The 27787-nt window shown below is 34.5% G+C and overlaps 2 protein-coding genes across 5 annotated transcripts in view; one reads left to right on the top strand and one right to left on the bottom strand.

Moving 5' to 3' along the window:
* Positions 1-21522, bottom strand: part of LOC110021401 (peptidyl-prolyl cis-trans isomerase CYP23-like) — a 28890-nt gene extending 7368 nt beyond the window's left edge. The window contains exons 1-6 of the mRNA XM_020719886.1: positions 21366-21522; positions 19800-20055; positions 8463-8515; positions 5067-5179; positions 4579-4691; positions 4355-4504 (exon numbers count right to left, since the gene is read on the bottom strand). Of these exons, the coding sequence (XP_020575545.1) occupies positions 4355-4504; positions 4579-4691; positions 5067-5179; positions 8463-8515; positions 19800-20055; positions 21366-21522 (842 nt within the window). The remainder of the gene's footprint in view (positions 1-4354; positions 4505-4578; positions 4692-5066; positions 5180-8462; positions 8516-19799; positions 20056-21365) is intronic.
* On the top strand, positions 21236-25877 carry LOC110021353 (F-box/kelch-repeat protein SKIP11-like). Of its 4 annotated transcripts, none has more exons than XM_020719813.1 (3): positions 21236-21441; positions 21929-23450; positions 25197-25877. In XM_020719813.1, exon 2 carries the CDS (start codon positions 22074-22076, stop codon positions 23358-23360), a length of 1287 nt encoding a protein of 428 aa, XP_020575472.1. In that variant the 5' UTR covers positions 21236-21441; positions 21929-22073; the 3' UTR covers positions 23361-23450; positions 25197-25877. The 4 variants fall into 4 exon arrangements, with proteins under 4 accessions (XP_020575472.1, XP_020575471.1, XP_020575470.1 ...); XM_020719812.1 differs by lacking the exon at positions 25197-25877 and adding an exon at positions 24286-24361; XM_020719811.1 differs by lacking the exon at positions 25197-25877 and adding an exon at positions 23600-23685 and having other exon boundaries at positions 21949-23450.
* The last annotated feature ends 1910 nt before the right edge of the window (positions 25878-27787 follow it).

Raw genomic sequence — 27787 nt, 5'->3', positions numbered from 1 at the left:
ATATACCGCGTACCCTGGTCTGTTGGTTGGCATCCTTAGTATAAGACCCCTCAGGTCGGGGGTTTGAATCCCCTCTGGCGACGTGAGCCTTAATGAGGTGGCACTCCAATGGTTAGGCACATTAGGAGTGGCTGGAGACTCGTATAATAGCCTATGGTCATTTCTTTATTTTATATGCATGCATCCATGCAAACATGTATGTATTTATAGTTCTAATATTATTATCTTGGTGCTCACCTGCACTAGGAACCCCAAGAAATCTATGTTAAGAGCACAACTACTACAATTTTAGCTTCTGCTTCCTCATTCCATCCCTCATCAATATTGTCCCTAGTCACTTCATTAGCATCATTGCTAGTATTCTTATCCTTAAGTTTGTCCTTCTTATTGGGAGTCTCATTGCCACATTCCTACAGTGTGGAAGCCTTATCCACTTCATTATAATTTTACACACTGGCATCATCATCAACAATCACCACAATGGCTGGAAATCCAACATATAGGATAGTCTCCTCCCCATGAACAATCTCAATTCCATTGATATCCCTCTCTTCCTAGGCAATTTTCACTTCCACTGGAGCCTTCACCTCCACATTAAAGTTCACATTTACAGGCAAGCTCAAAAAATTTTCGAAGCCATTGCAATGATTTTTTTTGCATCATGTTTCTATACCTTCCATCGCTTACAAATGGACCCGCCTTAAATGCTTCATGCTAACAAACAGCTAAAAAACCAATAATCAAAATCTAAAGTTCAAAAAAATGGCAGTGATGAAACAACATTTTCAAACTCCATGAAGTGCCTCAATATGGGAAAAGTATAACCTTTAAAAATTGATCAAAGATTTTATGCAATCTCTGACACCACGTGTCCACCACAATTACAATTGATTTGAACTATTATTGATATGATGGTGCTACGTTTGCAGAATTCTTTTCAATAAAGCATCTCAAAGAGCTCTCCCAGGAAACAATCATTAGGTATTCCGTTGAACAAAAATTATGTGCTCCCAAGTTTACTCATCGATCCTACTAGACCGTGTATCTTCCCGAGCCCATCTTCAACGTAACCTCTCGGAGTTGTAGTATGTATTGCAAAGCTTCCCAAATATTGTTTGCAAGACACAAGAACCCATATGGTAGATTCATTATCAAATTAAAAAGCATGCACCTTCAGAATCCCAGTTACAGCTCTTAAATGTTGTTGATGTGCTAGAAATCCTTTCTTATTTATTGCTTTTATTTTTGGTTCACTCAGAATGTTTGTTCCATCCATTGGTCCTTCGATACATCATGTATTCATATTCGGCAACCTATCAAATACTTTGAATTCAATTTTTTCTCCTGTATTAATGTACACCCAGCCTATTACTTCTTCATTAAGGAGCCTCGTGCTCTACCTACCATAGCTGGCCTTACTCTGCTAGAACTTCATCATCATAAGTCGCGAATCATAGCATTGAAAGCAACTACAATTACCCATCTCCAAAGAAACTTGGAGATTGCTGATATTACGTACATGTATACACAAGAGGGGCAAATAGTTCAACTACATGTTATCCTTGTAAGAAGATCACCCTACACTTAACCTCAAGCCATCAAGGGTTCAACTAAGATTGGTGCTAGCACTAAGAGTCCTTTCCAAACTCATAAAGAATCTTCACCAAAACTTCTAATTTGCTAGAACACCCAAGTTACACAAAAAAATTTTTTTCCCTGCCTTGCCGCCTAATATAATGTTTGTAATGTCTTATACTTGTATTTTCATATGAGTCATATCTCAGTCATACCTTCCACCCTTTCTTTCCTCTTTACTCGGTGCTCTCAAGAAAGAACTCCAAAAGCTCAATAACGCCTTGATTTACTTATACACGCCTATAGTGCATTTTCTTCCTCGATTATTCTGAAAATAGGCATATGTATCTTTATCCTATAAATTTCCATCACTCTCATATGTTTTATAGTGTTTTTTGCCTCATAGAGTGGCTATAACATAATAACTTTCATATACTTCCCTCACATGAATTCTTAAACATATGTATTCCCTCTTGGTTCTCTTCAGAAATTGAGTTCCAAAATTCACTAGAGGGTCCCAATAATCCAATGTTCTTTACAAGATATATCCTAAAAATTTTCATCACTCTCATATGTTCTATAGCCTATTTTTGCCTCATAGAGTGACTATAACATAATAATTTTCATACATTTCCCTCATAAGAACTCTTAAACATATGTACTCCCTCTTGGTTCTCTTGAGAAATTGAATTTCAAAATTCACAAGACGGTCTCATTAATCCAATGTTCTTTACAAGATACCATGCCTTATTTTCATGGTAATTAATATTTTATAAAATGTTCTACAAGATAAATTTTCTTTTCTCAGAAAAAATGAATATAAGAAAATCAATTCCTTTACAAAGAAATACAAGAAGCTCCTCTGGGTTCGACCTTTTTCGATATAATCTTAGATTTGAAGTTTTTGTGTTGGGGCAATATACTAGAATATAAGAATGATATTAAGAGGATATTTAGTAGTTAAAATTTATTTAATTACTCAATATAATTAGCTTGAGATAATGTTTTAGTCAATAAATACCTCCACTCAAAGATGAGACATAAAAAAGAATGAATACATTATCACCTTCTCATATCTATTCTCGTTTGCTTTTTTCTTAAGAGATTTTAAATAGTTCGAAGCATTCAAGATGAAATTAGGCTCTCATCAATGGTGCTTCGTTACATTAAACCCACCTTCTTCGCTTGAAACCATGACATCTTCCACTGCCTCAGATAATCGCTTTCATCTGCGCCTTCCCCTATCAAGAAGAACTACATATATACACATCATTGATCTAGATCTTCTATGAGTAGAGCCTCCTAAGAAACATCTACATTCTCCATTATCATCCAAGATCACCTCATAGACAATAAATCAGCGATTGCAACCCTCTGCCTCAACCCCCCAACCAACAGGAACACAAAGCCCTATTGTTGTTTCCAAGATATCTTCATTATTGATTAGCTCCTATCTCTACAGTTGAGATCACCAATCCGCCATCCATATTTCAATATCAATTTAAGATCCACACCTCTCCATAGCAACCGATGTCAGTCTTCATCTACATCCAGAATTGCCATTGTTGTAGAGCGATAAAAAATTCTACGACTCCACTTCATCCAACATTGCATCATCAGCATGAAATCCACAATTCAATGTTTGCTCTAATCCCACTTCCCTCCATCGCACTTGGCATATGACTCCATCCATCTCTCCCGTGCCATTGCACGGACTATTGGCACTTCAACAACCAAAACTACCTTCCACTATTGTCGCCAGATTTGTGACCCTCCGTTCCTGCTCTACGCCAAACCTTCCACCAACTCCACTTCATCCAATAAATCTTCAAATCCATGTTCAAGAAATCACAAAACTCATACATGTTAACAACTCGTGCATGCCTAGAACAACAATAAGCTCGCATTTATTTGGTCAAACAACACCTCTCAATCACTCATGTTGAGAATAAGTGCCTATTTCATGGACCTAGTTTGCATTTCATTGAGCACCTCCCCAATCCATGTCTTCCTCATTTTCTCATAACATTTCCATAGATGTTTAACTTTTGTTTAGGCACCATTTGAGAATTCCCACATCTAACAGCTACGTAAATATTTGAAATTGTTTGGTAGTACTTCCTTCCTGGCTAGCAAGGACACTTGGTGATGCACCATCCATGATAGAAAATATGCAAAAGGCATCAACAATAATTGATGATTGTATGATGTGATTTGCTAAATTATAGAAGTATGTCTCATCTATCAACATGATCTTGAATGAAAACTCCCAACATCTAAACAAGATAAAAAGCAAACTTAATCGGCAATCAACAATAGAAGAGAGTCTGAGGACTGATTCAAGAACATCCATATAACTCAATCTATATCTGGTATTACGCCATGCTAATTCAAAATTTTCAAAATAGATATTCCATGTTTAAATTGAGATAATCTGCAGCTGCATGAATGACTTTTCAAAATTAATAAGAAACTTTCTTATGATTAGCCTGATGTAGTCATGTAGTCTATAAATACCTCCATTTGGAGAATAAGATATGAAAATAAATGAATAAACTTTCCCCTTCTTATTTTGCTCATTTTTTCATTCTTTCTTTTTCTTTTGGGAGTACGTGTAGCTCGAAGTTCTCAAGGATTAATCAAGTTCTCATTACAATAACTAAACATAACTGAAAACTTAGTACTGAATAACCAGCTTCATCAATGAAGTGAGGACCCGGAAGAGCAAATCAATAGAACATGAATCTAGTTTTCATGCAATAGAGGTAATTAGGAGTACCTCCCCATTGAAAGAATGCCTCTCACATGTTTAGTCTTACTAAATTCACCAATCACAGTTTTTTCAGCTTCAAATCTCTGCTTTTCATTCATGGGCGCAGTTCTGCCCCCAACAACATCAGCAACTTGTGCAACAAAACCCTTATCAACCTACAAGAAGACCTGAACACTTCGTTAAACGGAGGAAATATCAGAGAAAAAGTCCATCGAGGACAGATAAGGAGCCGAAAGAAGTGGTCCGTATTATAGCAACCTAACCGGCCAAGATTGAAGATGTGATCAACGGTCTTGGGGGCAATCTCAGGAAAGAAACCAAACTCTATATCTCCGTAGTTTGTCTGCAAAGTGAACGAATAAAGGCTTTCTAATCAGCAAATTTGCACCTCTAATGAAGAGGGCATGACATACCACGATCTGTGTTTATAATTCAACTGAGCTAAAAAAAATGAATCTGTATGAACCATCAAAATCAGAAGACTACAAACTAAGGTCAATTCTGAGTGATAAAAACAGCCGCAAGGAACAAAACAAAATAAATTCATAAAAAAATTCTAGATATACAACAAATTCGAAAACAGCTGGCTGAAATCGATGGACAAGAGATGCAACCCGATCCAGTGAGAGACCTAATGCAATCAAACAACTAGCCTAGTGATGATGAGAAGGAACGTGCAAGGAAATCAAGAGATCGCGGGAGACAAAAGTCAATAAACCTGAAAGACAACACGAGCCGAATCGAGATGGGGTTCAGCTGTGGCAAGGGACCGATCAAATGAGAGAAAGAGCAGGAAGACGGCGGCGGCGAAACCCGCCGGACACCGCGGCACTCGTGTAATCGCCGCCCGTTCTCAACTGCGACCCTCTTTCTACAGTTCTCCTCTTCCCAAAGTCTTGTCAATAGGGCTGTAAACGAGCTAGCTCAGGCTTGGCTCGTGTTCGGCTCGTTCGAAATAGCTCGTGCTGCTGCATCGTGTCGAATCGTGTAATCGCCGCCCGTTCTCAACTGCGACCCTCTTTCTACAATTCTCCTCTTCCCAAAGTCTTGTCAACTGCGACTGCGAATCTTAATTGATTACGGGTCAAATGGGTTCGTGCTTGGTAAGTGTGATGTGGATGACCCGATATTACCCGGCAGTCGTCGCAACCTTCTTAGCAGTATGGATGTCAATTTTTTAAGGGTTATTATTTGAGATAACTATTATAACTAATTAACTATTTAAAAGTAAACATTATAGAGAACGATTTGTATTCTCTCAAATTAATTTTTGATAAGTGTACTTCTCTTCCGAACGTGTGGTTTGTTGTATTCTCTTTCCATCAACTTTGAAAACCTAGAATTTTTTTTTTGCGGTTATTTCTTCAAAAATTAAAACCAAGACTTTTTTTTTTCCCTCCGATCAACGTGCTCCAATAATAACAACCTTTTGTTCGAGCTAATGAGAAAGCTAATGAGTGGTCATTAACTTAGAAGAGAGACATTGGAGCCTAGTGTAAGAGAGAGATGGAGATGAAGAGTCATTAGCTCGGGATATTTTCTATTCAACTAGATGCCTAGGAGTGGAGTAATGCCACTTGTTTTGTGCATCTTTGTGAGAGAGAATATAGGGAATAAAAGTTAAAGGATTTATGTGATTCAAATTTTAATGTAAATTATTGATGCAAAGAAGTGGAGAGGATATTGAAATGAAGGGTAGAATGTATAAGATACAAGCAAAATTCATCTTATATAATCAACTTGTCAGTTGATAAGTGATGAAAGGAGGAGAGAAAAGATAGTTTTTTTTTTAATGTAAGTGTCTTTAATATCCCATGACTCTTATTATAATAAATATAATGGTTCGATAAAGTAAATGAGGTCAACTGCAATATTTCAATGTGGGTAGTTGTTAGTGGTATTAATGTTGAATAGAGATGATAAAATGGTGAGAGAATGACAAAGGGATCAAGGAGTTTGGGAAGCTTGATTCAGATGTTAGAAGGTTATAAATCAACTTATTTCTCTGTTTGATAGAGATTAAGAAAGCCATCAACAAGAGAGTACTGACAATTCGACTAGTGATAAAAAAAAGTGCATTATACATATGGTAAAAGTTAAAGTTGTAAATATATGTATTATCAATTAAATGAGTCAAAGAACTAGAATGACAAATTAGGATGATCAGTTAGTCATCATTTTCTTAAGAACTCTATTATGTAGAAGAATTTTTGTATCAAACTTAAGAAGTTAACAACATAAGAGCAGCAAAATAGAGAAAGCAGTGGTTCAATATGACAATAACTTATGGCTTATATATGATAAACAAGCATTAATGATTCTTGTTAATGTTTAAAGTTCCATTCATAGGAAAACATGAGACAATAAATTAATATGGCTACTTCATAAATTTTGATCGTTTAAACCATTGGAAGCATTGGCCATCAAATTGGGAACAACAACTCTTTTGGTGGTTGGCTTTCGTCAAGCTTGAGTTCATGCCATCATAGATGATGATTGACCCAATAACATACTCTCAATAAGCATCCAACAATCTCATTAGAGAATGGTGTGATGATAAATAATTATCATGCTAATCATTCTTTAAATTAATGACAAATACCACTCTTTTTATATATTGATTCATCATTATTATAATTATTCTATATATTTATAATCAACTTACTTGAATCATAATTTTTTTTATTTAATCATGTCCAATCATGCTTGGGATATTATATTCTTCATAAATATTTTTGACTAATTTCTACCTATGTTATCTTTAATCTTCTCTTATTCTCTCTTAATTTTTTAATATAATTCTATCTATTTATTGATTAAATATATATTTTTTATCTTTTATTATACTTATATGAACTATTTTTAATAATAATAATAAAATATCATTTCAATTATCCTTATAACACCACCTTTTGTTTCTTTCCCATGTAAAGAGCTCATAACTCTTGCCATCCATGTGAGTGTATAATCTCTAATACATAATATCCGCTCTTTAGAAGTGGACATCTAATTTAGTGCTCACAATAAATATATTAAATTGTAAGTTTTATCTTATCATTTATCAATCCAATACATATATCTTAAAGATAATATTGAATATAATATTATTGTTATAAAAGGATAATAACTTATATGATTAAAAAATGATAAGATAAAGCATACAATTTAATATATTCATTGTGAGCACTAAATTGAATATAATATTGAATATAATATTATTGTTATAAAAGGATAATAACTTATTATTAACTATATTAATAAAAAATTATCTCCTAATTTGTCTACAAATTTCAAACTATCATTATTTATCATCTCTCCATCTTTATTAAAAATATATTATAAATTAAGAAATGAAGGAAATTTTATTAAAATCTCTATATTGGAAACTAGCTTATAATTCATGGAAAATGTGAATTAGTCTAATTGGAGTAGCTAATCCTATCAAAGAAAGTTATCACCTTAAACATTCATTTTAAGGAAGAATTTACACAATTGCTTTTGATTAAAAAATGTGCTTTAAAAATGATATATTTTTTCAATTATTTTGCATTAAAAATGAATTTGTCTGGATTTGAAACTTTTGATGATAGTGGTGGAGTTTATATTAATATTATATTTTGTTTATATAATTAAATGATAAATTTTGTATAACCATGCCATTTTAAATATTATTTTCTTATTTCAGCCAACTAAATGGGCCTACTGATCTGCATTAACAACAGTACGGGGCTTCATTATACATGTTAAATATTATTTCCCAATTTCAGCCAACTAAATGGGCCTACTGATCTGCATTAACAACAGTACGGGGCTTCATTATACATGTTAAATATTATTTCCCAATTTCAGCCAACTAAATGGGCCTACTGATCTGCATTAACAAGAGCACGGGGCTTCATTATAAATGTTCATCCATAACTTTCCTTAATGATATGGCTAATTATACATAGCCCACAAAGCCCATTAAAGGTCTGTTTGGGGCAGCTGCAGCTTATTGAATAATCTACTGATAATCTGATTAAAAATAATCTGATGATAAGTTAGATGCGGTGGCTATTAGAAATTTTTATTTTCTTGGAAAAGTCAGACCGCTGCCAGAAAACTGCCACCGCACCTGGATATGTGCGATGTGAAAACGCTGCTTTCAGCGTTTTCAAAACGCATAAGCTGCATGCAGTTTGCCCAAACAGTCCAGGTGCGTTTTCAAAACGACATCGCACCAAATAAGCTGCCCAAATAGACCCTAAAACTCTTATTTATTTTGTCGTTCCTCGTACCCGTGAGCTGCTTTGATATAAATAAAAAAATTTACATATATATCACACAATTCTTATTTATTTACATTTTTAATACTTAAAACTTTAAACTTACACTTCATATAAAATTCATGCAAAATAAATTCATCAAAATAACTATATTTAATTTAAAAATAAAATTATTTGTTCTAAAATAGTTTAAATCAACCAAAAAGTCTCTAAACAAGCATCATTTTCAAAGTGGCTCATATCCCATTTGTACTCCCATTAGTATAAGAAATTAATTAATGAGTGTGATTAATGACATAATCAGTTAAATCTTACATTGCGTGGAGATTATTTCTATGACACTTCAATGATTAAATACGAATAAAACTGTTTAAAGTCAATTAATGAAGTGATTAAATGCAAAGCACGCCTAATAAGTCACAATCATAGATATGTTAAGTTGGGCCACTTTGACTTAATAATAGTGCTTGTGAAGACAAATTTTAGAGTTAAGGCCAATCCCATGGCTTGTACTTTTTGATTGACACATAACTAACTTATTTCTTTCTGGTTTCCATTTCTAAAGGCTTTTGACTCCTCCTATTGCAAATTTGCTATTTTAATTGATCACTTCGCATAATGATGATAAGAGAGGAGAAGAAAATATTACCAACAAAATTTATTTTGGAGACTCTAATTGATTATTATTTATGAAACTTTTGGCCATAAATCAACTTTTATGGGCCAAAGCACACATCTTTCAGGCTTTACCAGACACAACTTCTGTTAAAGTGACTTGCTAGGGTAATTCACTAACTTCATTCACCAATGTGTCAGCTATCATGTACTAGTTGTTGAGCCAACTTGTTGAACTAGCATGTCGGATTCACCAAAGAAATAATCACAAGAGCTTGACCTATCAAATTGTTCTTACAAGCTGATCGAGAAGACTGGCCAAATGGACAAACATAACAGATATATTATTTTGCCTCATCTACAAAGCTCATCTCATCGGTAATCCTTAGAATTGTCGGAACACAAAAGTTAAGACCAACCTCAATGATTAAATTATGCGACTCTCACGGGACATTTCCTACCTTCTCTTCTCATTAGATCATCTTCTTTTTCCATTAGAGGAGAATCGAAAAGTACACATAATTCAGGATGGCATGCGGAACACAATCATCCTCTTCCTTCACCTTCCTTACAAAGGTCTCTCCCGAGTTATTAACCCACTAACAATACGGGACCCAATGTCCTGACAGGATTAAATAAACTAAATTAATCTAGACACCTTGACTAAAATAGTATAATAACTAATTACTAAAACATTGATCTTAAGCTGTAGATGAAGATTGCTTCAACTCACGTGAATTCAAATTTGTAACGGAATTGATCTTATGCTCATTTTACCTTAACTAAAATATTTTAAATATATCTTTTCAATTAAAAAAAAAAAAAGTAAATTTACATACATGCTACACAATTCTTATATAGTTATATACATAAATAACACTCAAATATCACTAATACTAATTTTTAAAAGGGAAACAAACATTTCCATAACTAGATTTGTAATATAAAGGTAATATGAGTGCAAGTATTAAACTTTAGGTGTTAAATTTGTAAATGCGTAAGAATTGTGTGGCATGCACGTAAGCAAATAATTATTTTTATACCCACATCCAATAACTCACCAACGAATCAATGCCTACACCTCATTTGTGACAGCTATCTTTCTAATTTCCACTAATTTATAGTTAATATTTAACATTCGTAAATTGCAATTAAGACCTCATATCATTGCATGATATCATAATTTTGTGGTTTATGATTCGCCAAATAGAATTCTACGATGAGTGTTGGTTGCTTCGAAGTTAACAATTAATGATTCCATGTTGATGTTGACGTCCATAACATGAGAAGATATGTTGAAGCACTCAAATTCTCTCTTCTTCTTCTTCTTCTTTTCTAATTTTATTCTCATCCCCTTTGTTCATTCATTGCATGTGAGCTCTACAAAGAATACTCAAAAGTTGAAAGGCAATTCTAAATGAAGTTCTTATAGGACTCTAATTTGAATTGGATGCAAAAATTCCTCCTTTTTTTTTGTTTTTATCTTCTCAAACATCAAACCTAGCCTTTGATGGAAAGGGGAGGATGCTTTTCTTATTAAACTTTAATTTGTACCTCATTCCGCATCTCCTCTCATTTCAATCATTCATCTTTTAAGGGCATGCCACATAATTTTTATATATTTACATATCTAATGTCTAAACTTGTGTATTTACATGCATTGTACTTTAGTCTTTAATATTACATAGAAAGTAAAACTATTAATAACCTTTAGAAGTGAGATACACCTTTTCATTGCCCGTAGGCTTATGTCATAAAGGTGTCATGAATGTAAATATCAAACTTGAGGTGTTTAGTGTGTGGTATATATACAAATTTCTATTTATTTTTAGTTCTTTATGATGTGGTCAATAAATGTTGATGAAATTTGATAATACTTTGAAATTTTGATTGATTGAGAAAATTTTAGTTTGGAAAAGTAAGGGGAAGATAACAAGTTTTAATTTGGAAGGAATTACTTGCCATATTGATGTTGTTTTCTAGTTAGGTTTTTTATAATTATTATCGTCAATTAATAAATTCCACTTTTTATTTTTTCGTTAATTTATAATTATCTTTACATGCAGTCGATTATTGGGGCCACGTAAAATTCAATCATAATTAAAAATAAATAATAAATAAGTAAAATGTTAAATTAAGTGGCGCATAATTCTCATTCTTATTAATAAATTAATAGAATCTTATGCTTTTGGAACTAAGCAACAAATAAATGGCATTCTCGTAAATATGGTATTTGAATGATAGTAACTTGAGGCATCCATTATTATCGCTAAGTTTAATTCCGGTGCTAAGGTTTTAACCTAAATACTGATTTATTTATTGTCTGTTTCTAATGAAATACTTTTAAATATCACTGTTAAGAAAATGTTATTATTGAACTGATTAAATAAATAATGTCAAACATTCATTTCATCATAGTTTGGACATATAAAATGAAAATTACTCTAGGCGTACAACTCGAACTTGACTCGATTAATATTCGATCTGTTTGCTCAAATTACTAAAGAGAAATTAGTCTGAATATTTTTTGAAGACTCAAAGGTTAAATAAATCAAATTTGAATTTATACTAATTTACTAATGTTCACGAACAAACTCGTTTGAACAGTTTGATGTTTAGTAAGTAACATGTTTAATACTTTATACTTGTATGATATATTATTTAAATAAAATTTGATGATTTACAACAAATTTAATTATATTTTTAATAATAATCTATTATGATTTCATATTATGTATGCATATAACGATAATGCACCGTTGCTACATAGTTAACAGTAATCTATAACCCTAAAACTAGTTGTGACGATAAGTTTGAAACCAACGAACTGGCCAAGGCACATTTGAAAAATTGCACAATGGGCCTTCCGGAGAGGTAATTTGCAAATGGGAAATGTACAATGAGTAAGACAACAATCAGGGTCTAATGTTTTAAAGGGCTGTCATGAAAACATAAACAAATAAATAAATAAAACGAAGGCAACATGCTTATTAGTTTACGAAGCAAAACAATCCAAGCTAATTGGATAAATGAATTGTTCTGAATTTAGCCCATCGTTTGGCTTTGAAAAATTAACAAAGTTATCAAACGACGTCTGGATCGATCTGTAATTAATTTGTTTAGTAATTTAGTATCTGTAATAATAAACTCAAGAATGAAATGGACATGCATGTAATAATAATTATTATTTATTATAAACTTTGTGATGATCGCCCTTATTTTCTCAACAGTTGTGACCCTTGGAATTTAGTGAGTTAGGGGGATCAGATGAAGAGATGTCTCTTGGAATTGAAGAGTTGTGACCCTTGGAATTTAGTGAGTTAGGGGGATCAGTGAGAGCGCAGCGGAAGCGTAGTGGCCTCAGCGAGAGCGCAGCGGAAGTGTAGTGGCCCAACCCACATTGGTACATAAGAAACTCCATGATGTATTTTCTCATAAGGGGTGGAGATTTGTCAGACATATGTATTTCTCCTATGGAGTTGAATATTCGCCAATGTGGTGGAGATCTGTCAGACATATGTATTTCTCCTAAAGAGCTGGATATTCGTCAATGTGGAGATTTGTTAGGAATATGCATTTCTCCTAAAGAAGCTGGATATTCGCCAAGGTGGAGATTTATTATCTAAATAAAATTTAAGAAAAATTAATATTGCTCACCCCACTCTTCGGAAATAAGCAAAGCTTTAGTTAAATAAGAAAACAATCATGATAATATGCATATGATTCCATTTCAATAAAGTGAAGCTCCATAATTATTAAATACAATTACCCTGATAAAATCAAAATGCCCATTATCACATCTCCTGAGGATTGAGCGGTTTTGAACAACGCACGTGTCACCAATTATAATGAATAAGAACATTCCAAGGACATTTTCAAGTCGAGCAATCCAACAGAGCTTATATGACCCAAAAGACGAACGAACAAGAGCTCAAACATAATTAGGCGACCGACCCAAAAGGCTGGACAAACCAAAATACCAAAATTTGTCCAAGGAATAGGATGGGAAAAAGATGATCCAAAGACTGACCGAGTTATAAGTCAATCGACTCAATTTTTGCTCGTAAAAAAATGAGCTTGCAGAAGAACAAAGCACCAGATAATTGGCAACCATGCAACAGGGAACCAATCGAGAAGGGATCAACGGATTAAAACCAAAATACCAAATTTTGTCCTGTAAATATTCCTTACATCTACCTTTTTTGTTCTTAATCACATCTAACTAAATAATGACTCGTATTTAATATATCTTTTCTTTCTTAAATCGGCTATCAATTATAGGTGAGAACCAGATTCTCACATTATTGCAACCACTACAATGATGTCAAATATTTAAAAAATAATAATAATAATAATAATTCATTAATAATAAGAGATAATTCAAAAAAGTCATAATGTTCTAAGAATAAATGAACCATCAACAGATTCGAGAACCAAATTCACCAAAAAGATAATTTTTCATAAATTCTAAAAATATTCTTCCAATTAATGGCCAGAAAAACACTGATTAATTTATATAACTAAGTAACTTTATTCAAAATAGTTTTTTTTTATATACATATCGGCATGCTTCTAATAATTAACAAAGAAAATACAAATTATATTTTAATTTATAAATTTTATAAGCTTATTGTCTTCTTTATTGAATTGGCCCACATTTTTTCTTATAAGAAGATTTATGAAATAAGCAATCCATGCATACTTGGATATTAAATTATTTTGTTTTTAATTTATTATTTATATCATTTGATTAAAGATTAGGTGGAACTAACGTACGTAAATATTTTAAATTATATATATTTATATATAATAATAATAATAATAATAATAATAATAATAATAATAATAATAATAACAAGATATATAAATCTATTTGAGATATCTTCATTCAATTAAATCTCCATAAAAAAACATAAAAAATTTTGTAGCTTGGTCGGCCTGGACTACTCTTCTACATAACCTAGTTTTTTTGTTGCATGTCGCCATGATGCATTTTGAATAAAAAAATTTCTATAGGCAAATTCAATATCATTCAAGCACCGAATTCATCAATTTTATAACCAAATTAAACATAAACACAATACTAATCTAAGGAAAAAAATTTGTTTCAATCCGAGTCCAAATGAACCCGTAATATATTTGAAGTATAATGGGAAGCTTTGAACCCTTGGTTAAAACACTAAATGACCAACAATATGCCATATTTATATTCAAATCAAACAACTAAATGAGAGAAATCTAACAAGCATATGATTATTCAATTTTGAGACCATTAAGACACTTTAATATTCAAAACAATGATATATAATTTAAGAAATCATCATGGACGATCTGATGAAATACTTTTAAATTTTGGATCAATTTATCAAAATACCTCTCCTAATACTCTATAAATAGGACCACATGTTCAACTTAGACTAATAAGCTAAGTGCTAATTCCATATTTTTAAAGAGAGTTTGAAGTTCAAAACCACCAACTAATGTTGTCAACCACCCACTAGTCGCTCTTATAGCACAACTATTATCCTACCATTATTGTAGCCAAATTATTAACTTTAGGCTATTCTTATCTGATCATTGTAGCATGATTAATATTAGTGTTTATCAAGTCATACTATAGCAATGAAAGGACAAACAAAATGTTCATATTTTTGTAACCTCATCTTCTTTACTTAAGGAGGACAGTGAAATCTTACAACTTTAATTATATATCATATTTTCTGATAATATCATACCTCATATTGTTTTCCTTTCAAAGGGGTTTTTTTCTTTTTTTTTGGTAAAAATATTGATGATGTTACTTAAAATATGCACTCTGCTGTCATGATTTTCTTAACACACAATAATATTATCCTCTTTTCTAATTAGATTTTTTTTACAAAAAATGTATGATAAATATTTATTATATGGCCAGTCAAAATTATTCTCTTGCAAAACTAAGTTTTGTTCCATACTCCATACTCTATTTAGTATTCTACAACTTATTAAAAAATTAAAAATGTATATATCCATATTAGAAACTCTAAGCTTTTATCTTCATGTGCTTTTACCCTAATTTCTTATCTTCTTTTTTTTTTTCTCACAAATCAATAGTTGCATTTTTCACTAACTCATTATAATGAAATTATCATTCATATATTTTAGTTTATCTTTATTAAATGTTTGTCTTCATTTGTATTTTTCCCTATGCTCCCGTTAATATTCCATAATGCAAGCCAAAAAGAATAGAATGGCCATAACAATAATATTATATATATAGATATATATGTATGTATGTATTGAAACAACGACAAAGAGAATGGCCAAAGTGCCAAACCGCCTGCATTTTGCATCTCTTATCTCCAATTTATAAAATAATAATAATAATAAAAAAAGTTAAATTATTTAATTAAACAAATATGACCGAATGGCCCAGACGGGGTCGTAATCACCAATTAGTTTGGTTTAATAATTGATAAATTAGCCAATGTATTCATTAATAAACTCTATTTATTTTTATGGAGATCAGAAAGTACAAATTGTACATAATCTTATTTCCTGCCACCCTTACATCATCTCCAAGGTGTTGGCCATTGACCTTTGTCACAAACATCATCATTGTATTTCCTAAAGCTTTAACGACTTTAGAAAATAAATAAAAAAAAGGAAGGTTTACATATATACCACCCAATTCCTATGTATTTACAAATCTAACATCTAAACTTTAATGCTTGCATGCATACCAAATTAGCCATGCATGAAAAGGTGTCCACACTTTTTTAAAGTTAAAATGGTGATATTTTTGAAGTGTATCAAAGGTTTTGGTGATATAAATGTCAAAACAAAATGTTTAGATGGTTGATATGTAAATACGCTGTAATAGTTATTCTTAATGATTTTGATGCCTAGGATTAGTAATCATAAATCATAATAGATGTCAATCTTATCATATAATATTTATGGGATCTTTGTTTTCATCATCTTTGTCTCATGTGAAGTTAGAAGAACAAAAATTGCGTATTGGAAATAATAAAAAAAATATTTTATTGTTCATTGTGAATGGAAGTCAACACTTATAATAATATTGAGATGAGATGGAAGGCAAATTATAAAAGTGGCCACCTTTCATTATTTAATCTCATTATTTAATCAAATATCAATACTTTTATCTTTCTTCAACATTAGTCTTAATAAACCTATTAAATTTAGTTCATTTCATTTTGAAGATTTGCATAGTTTATGCATTTAATCTATTTATTATATTTTTAATGTTGTTGTTCAACTTAGTATAATTAATACATGGACAATTTGGACAATGTCTTTTGGCTAGCTTATACAAGTTCCATTAAAAGGTTTACTTACATACACAACCTTCAATTCTTGTGCATTCATGTATCCCACACCAAAACTTTTGATTCATACAAACAAGGCTCCTTGCATGCGTGTTAATGTAGATTTCGGTGTTCCACATCGTTGAAATGTGTGAATAAGTTGTTGTGTTTGTAAAAATTAATTTTTTTGTGCGAGATACATAAATATATAAGAGTTAGGTGTTGTGCATCTAAATTGTCATTAAGTATAATTTAAAGCATAATTAAATTTTTTATTATAACATTTGAGGGATGAAATGATTTTAGAGTTTGACATGTTTACAGTCAAAATGATCAACTAAATGAGAAAACCTAAAATTAAATAAAGTTTAGATGGAAAAAACTTCAAAAAAACTAATTCAAGTTTGACATTGTTGATCATCACGATCAATAATTGTCGCTCGACTACCCTCACCTAGCTATAATCACTGTTAGTATCGTCATCAACTATCATCACATAACTATTATCATCTAATTATCATTGCTCAATTGTTGTTATCAAACTATCAATTTTTTTTGTTATTACATCATAATTAGCAACACTCTATATCATTATCTAATTATTATCACTTGATTGTCATCATCAAATTATCATCATTCAATATCATTATTTGTTGTTATGCCTAACTATATCACTAGATTGTTATTATCTATATGTCATCGTCCGACCACCGTTACCTTGCTTCTCCAACTTCACTATTTTACCTATAAAAGGTCTAACAAATATTCCATATTTTATCATTTATATGCTATAATATGATAAAAAAAAGTTGATTTCCTTAAATTTTACTCATATAATAAATAATTTTAACATGCTCAAATAGCAATTTTTTTTAGGTTTTCAAAATAAAAATTTGATATAATATTTGAGCTTTTTTTATTTGTGTTTGTGAAGAAGCTTCATAGAAAAAAAGGTTATACACTCTTTACTATCAAAAATATTATTACAGGTTATAATTTGATGTTATTTATGGGGGACCATCGTATCTTGTTAAAGTACATCATCTGTAATGACAATTAATCCCTCAATCAATAACTACATTATCCAACCAGCAAATGTCCCCCAGGCCCAATTTTAAAGTTATAATTTAGGATAGAAAGGTAAAGATAACTAAATTCCTTTAAGTTTTATAGAAATCTATCTGACAAATAGTTTCATCATGATATGATATAATTGGCCTCATTGTAAAACTAGTCATTTATAATAAAATTTAGTTCACTTAAAAATCAATCTTATACACAAAAAAGTAAAATAAGAAGCATTTATTTGTGATTTGAATTACAAAAGATTACTATCTTATATATAGAAATAAAATACATCTGCATGATATCAACATATTTCTTTCTACCATCGCTATAAAACATTTTAGTTGGCATGTTTCCCACATCAACTTTCATGTCAATAGAAGAGTCTTTAGATACTTTGCTACAAAATAAATCTTTAAGAGTGACTCTATTCTTACATTATGCTAAGATGAATCCATTAAAAAGGCATTAAAAAACAATTAGAAGATAGTAGAGAGGTGGCGACAAAATTTAGTACTTTTGAAAATGATGATTGGATAAGTAATGGTTGATGATTTTGATCATCTCAAAGCAAATGATGGCTCGGGAAGAAGATGCAGACGATCATGCATCGCCTTTGACGATTGTTTTTCCATATGAACATTGGCGAAGGAAGCACCCGGTCTTATATATGCAAGGGAGAACGATCAGTATAAAAAGCTAGAAGAAACTTCTGCAGGGCGGTAATCAGTTTTCAAGTCAATCAACGGGGAGCACTCTTTCGAACTATATACCGATCAAATCAAGGGTTATCGGCGATCGGCAACCCTCATCGATCAAATCGGCCCCCGATCATATTGTATGTAAATAACTTTGTAATTACTAAAAAAACCCCTGAAAAATTAATAATGAGGGGGCTAATATGTAATTTTGTAATATTAAGACATTGGTCTATAAATAGTGGTTCATGTCATAAATAAGACATTATATTTTTTGTGCTCTCTCTCCTAATCACTTTCTAGTAAATTGTTCCATTCCTTAGGTGAGTTTCCCGGAAACTTTTGGATTCAAAATTTTTTAAGATACAGCGAGTGTGGAAACATGTCATCAACAAGAAGAGAAGCACAACAACAACAACAAGGAGAGTCTAGTCAAAGGAACGAAGGAGTAACAACATGCACCCAAGAGTTTATGGAAGAATTTGTTCAACAAGATCTACAAGATTTGGGAACTTAGATCACCAACCAGATGTCAGAACAGTTCGCAGATGTTCTTAGGGGTTGCTGCCCTAGCAGCTGCCTCAGTCCTAGGAGAAGAGCCAGCAAGACAAGAAACACTCAACCCCCCTTAAGGGGAACCGTTAGCCAACAATGAAAGGAGGGTGATCCACCAACACGAAAAGCCCGACAACAGTCTATAACACGCTAGAATCTGATCTGCCCCTGTGAAGGAGAGGAACCAACTAGTGCGGACTGAGGTATAAAGGTAGCCGAAAAATGCCTTCTCCCTATAGGTTTCCAGAGTTGAATCCCCTAATAAGTTCAAGGTGCCAGACTTAGAGACACATAAAAGATGAAAGAACCCCAAAGACCACCTGGCATCGTTTGAATCGTCCCTATGCCTGTTGAAAATTTATGATGCCCTCAAGTGTAAGCTCTTCTTCACGATGTTGAGATCAATCTCATTAAGTTTGTTCAACGGATTGCCCGCAAGGGCAATTGTGGAGTTCAAAAGGCGAGACAAGGCTCCCGACGGAGGAGCGACTGATGGGCCCATCGACACCAATGCCATTCACATTGTGGGGTACATGCCCATAATATTTTGAGGAAGAGAGCCACTTATGAGGATGAGTCAGAAGAGCCATCAAACAAAGGAACTTTGTGTCACAACTTTTGCCCTGAAACCTAATGGTCATCCACCTTTTTATTTCACTAATGAGGATCTTCATGATAAGGGAAATCCATATAACGACCCCATTATAGTAAAGACGAAAATAAATAATTATCAAGCAGGGAGTGTTCTCATTGATACAGGGAGTTCTGTAAATGTACTATTCAAAAATGTATTTGTTAAGTTAAGTCTCACTGTCAATCGAATGACCACACCAGGCAGTCTGCTGTATGGATTCTCGGGCAAAAAAAAGGAAGTGCTAGGTTTGGTTGGGCTCTCGGTAATTTGGGGAGATAATAATAATAATAATAATAAAATTATGCTCACAGAAGATTTTCTCTCAGTGGATTCACCTCCAACTTAGAAACACTATATTCGGTCGACCGCTGCTGAACAATTTCAGAATGATAGTCTCTACTTACCACGTTGCTATCAAGTTTCAAGGAGATGGGGGAGTTTTCAAGGTTAGGGGTGACCTGGAGCAGTCCCGGGCATGCAACTTGCGGGCTATAAGCAACGTAGAGCACAATCCCCTGGACATCTAAAACGAGAGGGAAGGTGGCCTCAAGACCAATGAGACCACCTGCGAGGTTTCAACTTTTGAAGAAGAGCCAAGTAGATGTTTTCTGATAAGTGATGTTTTTGATGCAGGTCACAAAAAGTTGTTTATCCAAACCCTCCAAGAAAATCAAGATATTTTCGCGTGTTGAGATGTCAGACGTGTCGATAGATGTCGCGTGCCACAAGCTGAACGTTGATCCATTGAATTGACCAATGAAGCAGAAGATCAAGAGTTTAGCAATGACTTTGGCGGGACCCATCTGAGAGGAAGTACGAAAGCTGGAGGAGGCAGGGTACATTAAAGAGGTACAATACGCCACCTGGGTCTCCAACGTGGTGATGATTCAGAAAGCCAATGAAAAATGGAGGATGCGCGTGGACTTCACCGACCCGAATTTCGCTTGTCCAAAAGACTCTTATCCTCTACTGAGGATCGATGCTCTGGTGGATTCGATGGTCGGGCACTTAGTCTTTAAGTTTCCTTGACACATTTTCTGAGTACCATTGGATCAAGATGCACCCAACTGATGTAGAGAAAACCACTTTTATTACTTGTGAGGGACTTTTTTGCTATAATGTAATGTCTTTTGGGCTTAAAAATATAAGGACGACTTACCAATGCCTCATTGATGTAATCTTTGCCAATGAAAAAAGAAGGAACATTGAGGTGTATGTCGATGATATACTGATTAAGTGTCGGTTGGTCGAACAACATATTGAAGATTTAAAAGAACCATTTCTAACACTTAAAAAGTTTAACATGAAACTATATCCACTGATGTGCACCTTTCGGGCTGTGACTAGGGGTGCAAATGAGCAGAATACGAGCGAGCCCAGGCTCAGCTCATGTTCGACTTGTTAAAAAATTTCACTGTTCATGTTCAGCTCGTTTATATTTCGAACACAAAAAATGTGTTATTGTTTGACTCGTTTGCTTAGCGAGTCGAACACGAGTTGATCGCAAATAAAGTCATTTTGTCAACCCTAATCAAGTAGTAGAAGAATATTAAGGGTTGATGTCGTGTTTAAATTTTATTATTTATATTAAAACATCATTTAAATATAACTAAATATACCTTTATTTTATTTTTTAATTAATAATTTCAATTGATTATAAAACTTTATAGTCTTACGGTCAATTAAAATTTTTAAAAATGATATATATAGAAAGGGTACCGTGCAGAACTACCGTAGGTCGAGCTTATAAGCTCCAATTTTCCAGGTGGTCGTGGCAGAGTTCTGAAGGACGACGGCGGTAGAAGTAGAACGAAGGAGGAGAAGAATAAGAATAATGGCGCCGGCTTTCTGGGAAGAAGAAAGGGAAGCGAATACTGGCTATCTCCGATAACGTGATCGTCTTCCTCCTTCCCCACCGCCGCCGCCGCCCTCCCAAATCTTCGACAGCGCTGTAAGCTATTTTCATTACTCTCACTTCTGCAATTTTTCCGGTTGTCTTTTGATCTGAGGATAGTGATATTAGATCTCCCATAAATACCTAATTGGCCGGAGGCTGTGCGTCAGTTAAAAATTGGCATATGCTTTCAGCGTTTTTGTTTCCGGCATGCTGTTGAATGGGACCTCCGCCGGATTTTTATCTTTATTTTTATTGCCCCTGGATCGTCTTTATGCCGTTCTTGATTCCTCTCAGACAATGGGTTTTCGAATTATTTTCTTTATTTGAATCTTTCGGACGAGCATGATGTTGCGCCAGGTGTTTTGATTGCTCGGCACACTTGATCGTTGTTTTCTTCGTTTTGGTTTTTGAAATTTTCAGATCTCTTTCAATGTTCAGATTTGGGGTTTATATTAGTTTCTTGTCCAGATTTTGATCTGTTACATATGCTGAGATATTCTATCTTTTTGGGGTTCTACAATCATTAATAACTTCATGCTAGGTTTTGGATGTGCATTTCAGACAGAAGGTTTGTTCTTCTCCTGGTGAAGGGATTGAAGGAGAATAAGAATTGTTTGACTACGTCAATATTTTTGAAAATTTTTTGCCGTTTCAAGCTCTCTGCCATCTTCTCACCCTTGTGAGATATGTTGGAGGACCGCTCCTGTCTGTTCTCAAGAATATTACCGTCGATTACCTGCGATCAAGAATCTACTTGGTTCTACATGAACTATGAAATTCATGATAATAAATATACCCCGATTGAAGGACAGGAGGAACGAAGAGGAGATAAGGGAAAGAGGAAAAAAACTACGGAGTTTATTGGTGCTTCCAGAAACAGAGAAATCCAACCAACACCTGATTATAGCAATCGGCAAGGAGATGATAGGGACTATTCAGCTGGAGATGATCTCATAACCCCAATAGGTAGAGATCTCTCTATTGACTGCCTCCTTCGATGCTCTCGCTCAGATTACGGTTCTATCGCATCCGTCAACAAAAGCTTTCGATCTCTAATCCATAGTGGTGAGATTTACAAACGCAGGCAGCAGTTGGGTATTGTTGAGCACTGGGTTTATTTGTCTTGCAACGTTCTTGAGTGGGAGGCTTATGATCCTTGCCGCAATAGATGGATCAGTCTTCCCCGAATGCCTCCTAACGAATGCTTTATGTGTTCTGATAAGGAGTCCCTTGCAGTGGGCACAGAGCTTCTTGTTTTTGGGAAGGAAGTAACTTCTCACATTGTACTGAAATATAGCATACTGAATAATTCTTGGTCACCTGGAAAAGAAATGAACTCACCTAGGTGCTTGTTTGGATCAGCTAGCCTTGGTGAGAAAGCTATTGTAGCTGGTGGTACTGATGCTCGTGGAAACATTTTGAGTTCAGCTGAGCTCTATAATTCCGAGTTGCAGACCTGGGAGACCCTTCCAGGCATGAACATACCAAGGAAGATGTGTTCTGGTGTGTTCATGGATGATAGGTTTTATGTGATTGGTGGAGTGGACAGCAACAAAGAGGTGCTAACATGTGGAGAAGAGTATGATCTTGTTAAAGGAATCTGGAGGCGAATCCCAAATATGTCTTCTGGTCTTAGTGGAGCGAGTGGCGCTCCTCCACTTGTCGCTGTTGTTAACAATAAACTTTATGCAGCAGATTATGCCTCAAATGAATTGAGAGAGTACAACAAAGACTATAACTCATGGATTACCTTGGGTCGATTGCCTGAGAGACATGTATCTGTGAATGGCTGGGGTGTTGCATTCCGAGCGTGCGGTGAGCAGCTTATGGTTATTGGCGGAACAAGAGGTCTGGGCGGGGGGATGATTGAGATCAACTCATGGATTCCAAATGAGAGACCGCCTGAGTGGAATATGGTAGCTAGCAAACATTCAGGAAGCTTTGTTTATAACTGTACTGTTATGAGCTGCTGATCTGGCTGAACTTAGTCACCTTACTTTGTATTGTAAATCCTAGAAGGATTGGCCTGTTCTTGCAGTATACATACTAATTCTGCATAACAGGTAATCTCAGCTTTTTTTCCACTTTGATGTTTAAAGTGAACTTAAAATTCAACATAGTTCTCTTTGCATGCTATCCTTATTTTCTTTAATATTTTTGGAGATGATATAATTAGCAGCGAATTTAATTATTTTTCTTAAAAATAAAACAGATGGGAGCATGGCCACAAAAATACTAGAGAACTTGCCCTAATTGAAGAGTACTCGCTAATCAAATATAATTATAAAGCTACTCTTCACCGTAAATCAGGCCTCTGCTTATTCATCCCAACGCATGTGCATGTGAAGCAATTTTCCGCTTACCGTAGTGTGGACATTACTCGTCGGTAACTACAAACTCTATCCATGACCTATTAGCTCGCAAGTTTCCCTTCATTATGAAAACTATGGCATTCACCATCTCATGCAAAATCCATTGCTCGTGATTGTATCGTGCTTCGTTGTCTACCAGATCCTCTTCTTCTGCACTTAAAGCTCATCATCTACCCTACACATCTAGCTACACGCTCTCTTGCCACTCATAATCTAAGGCCTTTGGTCTGTTGTCACTACTCCATGAAAATTATTTGGAACCCAAGAAGATGCACTCGGAGAAAACTATTACCGTGCTTTCCTATGAAGCCAATTTTAAAAACTCAAGCAATAATCTCAATTGGATCAAAAGGCTGAACTTACACTCAAGAGAGTGTATGTTTTGGTGGAGAATCTGCCACATTGCTATTCCCACTAGGGTTTGGCTTGCTAGAAGGGGCCTTGAGGATTCCATGGCGTGCCCTTGGGGATGTTTAGAGCTGGAGGATCGAGTTCATCTTTCTACTAATTGTTTTCTCTTTTGCAGGATAAGAAACATCATGGAAATTTGGGGCATCAAGATACCAGCTTTGAGTAGGTCATTAACAAGCTAAGCAAGATGGCTAAAAGCAGCATTCCGCAAGCCCAATGTTTTTGCTTTACTGTCCATCATTGTTAGAGAGCTAGCAACATGAAGACACACAACTAACCTCACGGCACGCTGACAACCATTGTTGCGGCCATTCTTGAGGCACCCACAAATACTTCTTTATCCATTCCAGGAATAATGGAATGCTAGCTGTCCCAGGCCTCTGCTTATTCATTCCAACGCGTGTGCTTGTGAAGCATTGCTCGTCTGTAACTACAAACTCTAACGATGACCTATCCCCTCGCTAGTTCCCCTTCACTTATGATTGCCCGCCTACCAGTTACCATAGTGTGGGGCATTGCTCGTCTGTAACTACAAACTCTAACCATGACCTATCCCCTCGCTAGTTCCCCTTCACTTATGAAAACTATGGCATTCACCATCTCATGCAGAATCCGTTGCTCATGATTGTATCGTGCTTTGTTGTCTACCAGATCATCTTCTTCTGCACTTAAAACTCATCATCTACCCTACACATCTAGCTACACCAAAGCTCTTGCCACTCACAATCTAAGGCCTTTGGCCTGTTGTCACTACTCCATGGAAATTGTTTATGCACTCGGAGAAAACTCTACTGTGCTTTCCAATGAAGCCAATTTCTAAAACTTGAGCACTAATCTCAATTGGATCAAAGGGCTGAAATTACGCTCAAGAGAGTGTATATTTTGGTGGAGAATCTACCACGATGCTATTTCCACTAGGGTTTGGCTTGCTATAAGGGGCTTTGCGGATTCTATGGCGTGCCCTTAGGGATGTTTGTAGCTGGAGGCTCGAGATTATCTTTCTACTACTAGTTTTCTCTTTTGCAGGATAAGAAACATCATGGCAATTTGGCGCATCACGATACTAGTTTTGAGGAGGTCATTAACAAATTAAGCATGATGCACTGTCCATCATTGTTGGAGAGCTCGCAACATGAAGACACACAACTGACCTCACGACACTCTAACAGCCATTGTTGCGGCCATTCTTGAGGGACACAAAGACACCTTTATCCATTCCTGTGATATCATGCGAGATTATTGCAGACGTGGTCTTTTGCCAAGCGAACAACTCATTACTCATTGGGATAGTTCTCTAGTGGAACTTCTAGCTATTTGATCTATTTAAGGTGTCTGCAAACCGTGGTTGTTTGAGAGCAAAGTCATCAATATTAGAAGGGAAAATGTCAATATCATGCAGTTTTTGAGTTATACCATGCAGAACAATGTTCGGCAACAACTACCATTGGATGCTCTGGATCCAGCCTTCATGCTCATATTCAAACAAGTTTTATTTTTCTCATATACCTAGGAATTGTAAAAAGGCTGCGTATGCTTGTGCTCCAACAATCCTTCAATGCTCTTTTGTTTTGTCGCATGTCGATCATAGTGCTCTTTCTTCTATACTCATAGATGATAAGTCATACTTTTATACATGATAGGTGGCATGCACATACTTTTTGTAAGATTTGATTTTATTAATGCAAAAATAAACTTGTTCAAATCTTGTGGTCACTACTCTTTTCATGTGATTCTGATTATGAGATGTCTTTACTTTAATGTGATTTCCCGGGGCATCCTTGGCCTTCAAGCTATCTAGCTGTGTGGTATAGTGTCATAAGATATAATATGTTGCAAAAATGTAAGGTAACGTAATGGGGTGCAACATAATATACTACAATTAATTGAGGGCTGTTATGGCATTTTTCAGTATATTTTGTGATGTTACATCCTGCATTTTATCCCTATTTTAGCCCTGCAGTGATGCCATAAAAAATCATAAAAGTCATGATGCAGTGAGCTATATAGTCCATCATTTTTAGGGGAAAAAAAATAGATTGTCGAGAAATGAACATTGTTTGGCCCGTTTGCCATTTTTGGGGGCTCTCGGAAAATATTTGCGTATATAAGATGTACACAGCTCTGCGTACATCAGGGGTTATTCAGGGGGTACAATGAAGTTATATCTGGGTTATACCCCCTTGTAACTTCCGGTATAACCCGGATATAACTCCCCTGTACCCCCAGAATAACCTCTGATGTACGCAGCGCTGCGTACATCTTATGTACACAAATATTTCTCCTCGCCTTCAGCTTGCTAGTTATTCAATATAACGTTAAAAGATATATTATATTATGCGATACAAAAAAAGTATGACATCATAAAGAATGCCACAAGATATGGTATCGGTAATTTTGCAATATAATAGTATTTTTGTATTTTTTTTATTATAGGGCATACAATTTAGTGTTAAGTTAGCCCTGCAGTGATGCCCAATAAAAACCTAAAAGAGTAAATATTTGAAGATCAAGATGATGAAATATGGTTGAATTTTAAATGGGCATTTGAGGTGCCGCGACAACGGTGAGCTATAATCCATCGTTCTCAATCAAAATTTGATTTACACGTCAAACATGGACACTATTAGCTCATCCAACATTGCATGGGGCCTACTTAGCCACTAAGTTGGCCTGTTATTTGGAAAAAAACATTAGAAGATATATAATACTACGTGATACAAAAATATTGAGTAATCCAAACAAAACGGGTGCAACATGATATATTATACATTGTTGTGGCCTAACATTTTTGGGATTTTTGGTTTGGTAGCTTACGCAATTTAGCCCTATGCAAGGGCACAAAAAAAAATCATAGAAGTCCTTATTTGAGGGTGGAGATAACAAACTTTTGTTGAATTCCAAGTGAAGACTGGATAGAGCATTGGCAGTAAGCTATAGTTCACAATTTTTTAGTCAAAAAAAAAAAAAAAAGGGGTTGCTTGTCAAAAATAGATGCAGTTGGCCCGTCCGACCATTTTTAGGGGGCCTCTTCGACCTCCGAGCTATCTCTCTATGTGGTATAGCGTCAGAAGTTATGTTACATTATTGCTAAATAAAAACACAAGGTGTCGTACAGAGGTGCAACAGGATATATTATTGTTTATTGTGGCATCTTATAGTATTTTTTTAGGATTTAATATTTTGCATTTTAGCCTTTCATTGATGCTCCAAAATATAAAAGATATATAAAATTCAAGATTTGAATGTCAAGTTGATGGAATATGGTTGAATTCCAAGAACAAGTTGAAGCTGAAGTGAAGCAATTGCGGTGAGCTATAGCTAGGGCTGTCAAAAATTGACCCGACATGTCAACACGACTCAAACTTGACTAAAAAAAATCCAAGTTTAGGTTGACCTAAATATTTTTTGAGGGGTTCATGTCAAAGAATTGGATCAGTTTATTATTTGGGTCGGATTCAGGTTGAACCCGAAAACCTAAACATGACCTGAATAAACATGAAAATTCGGGTCGAGTTCGGGTTAGCTGGTCAAGCTCGGGTTCGGGTTTAGTTTTCGACCGGTTTATTATTCGAGTTGGGTTTGGTTTGACTCTATTCAGGTCAAGTCAGATTAGGGTC

Source organism: Phalaenopsis equestris, unplaced genomic scaffold (genome assembly GCF_001263595.1).
Source record: "Phalaenopsis equestris unplaced genomic scaffold, ASM126359v1 Scaffold000134, whole genome shotgun sequence".
In the NCBI taxonomy this organism is placed as follows: domain Eukaryota; kingdom Viridiplantae; phylum Streptophyta; class Magnoliopsida; order Asparagales; family Orchidaceae; genus Phalaenopsis; species Phalaenopsis equestris.
This window is presented reverse-complemented; position numbering and strand designations above follow the sequence as displayed.

Bases quoted from the DNA above. Each gene is read 5' to 3' on its own strand.
- LOC110021353 (XM_020719813.1), top strand. From the start codon at position 22,074: ATGTTGGAGGACCGCTCCTGTCTGTTCTCAAGAATATTACCGTCGATT.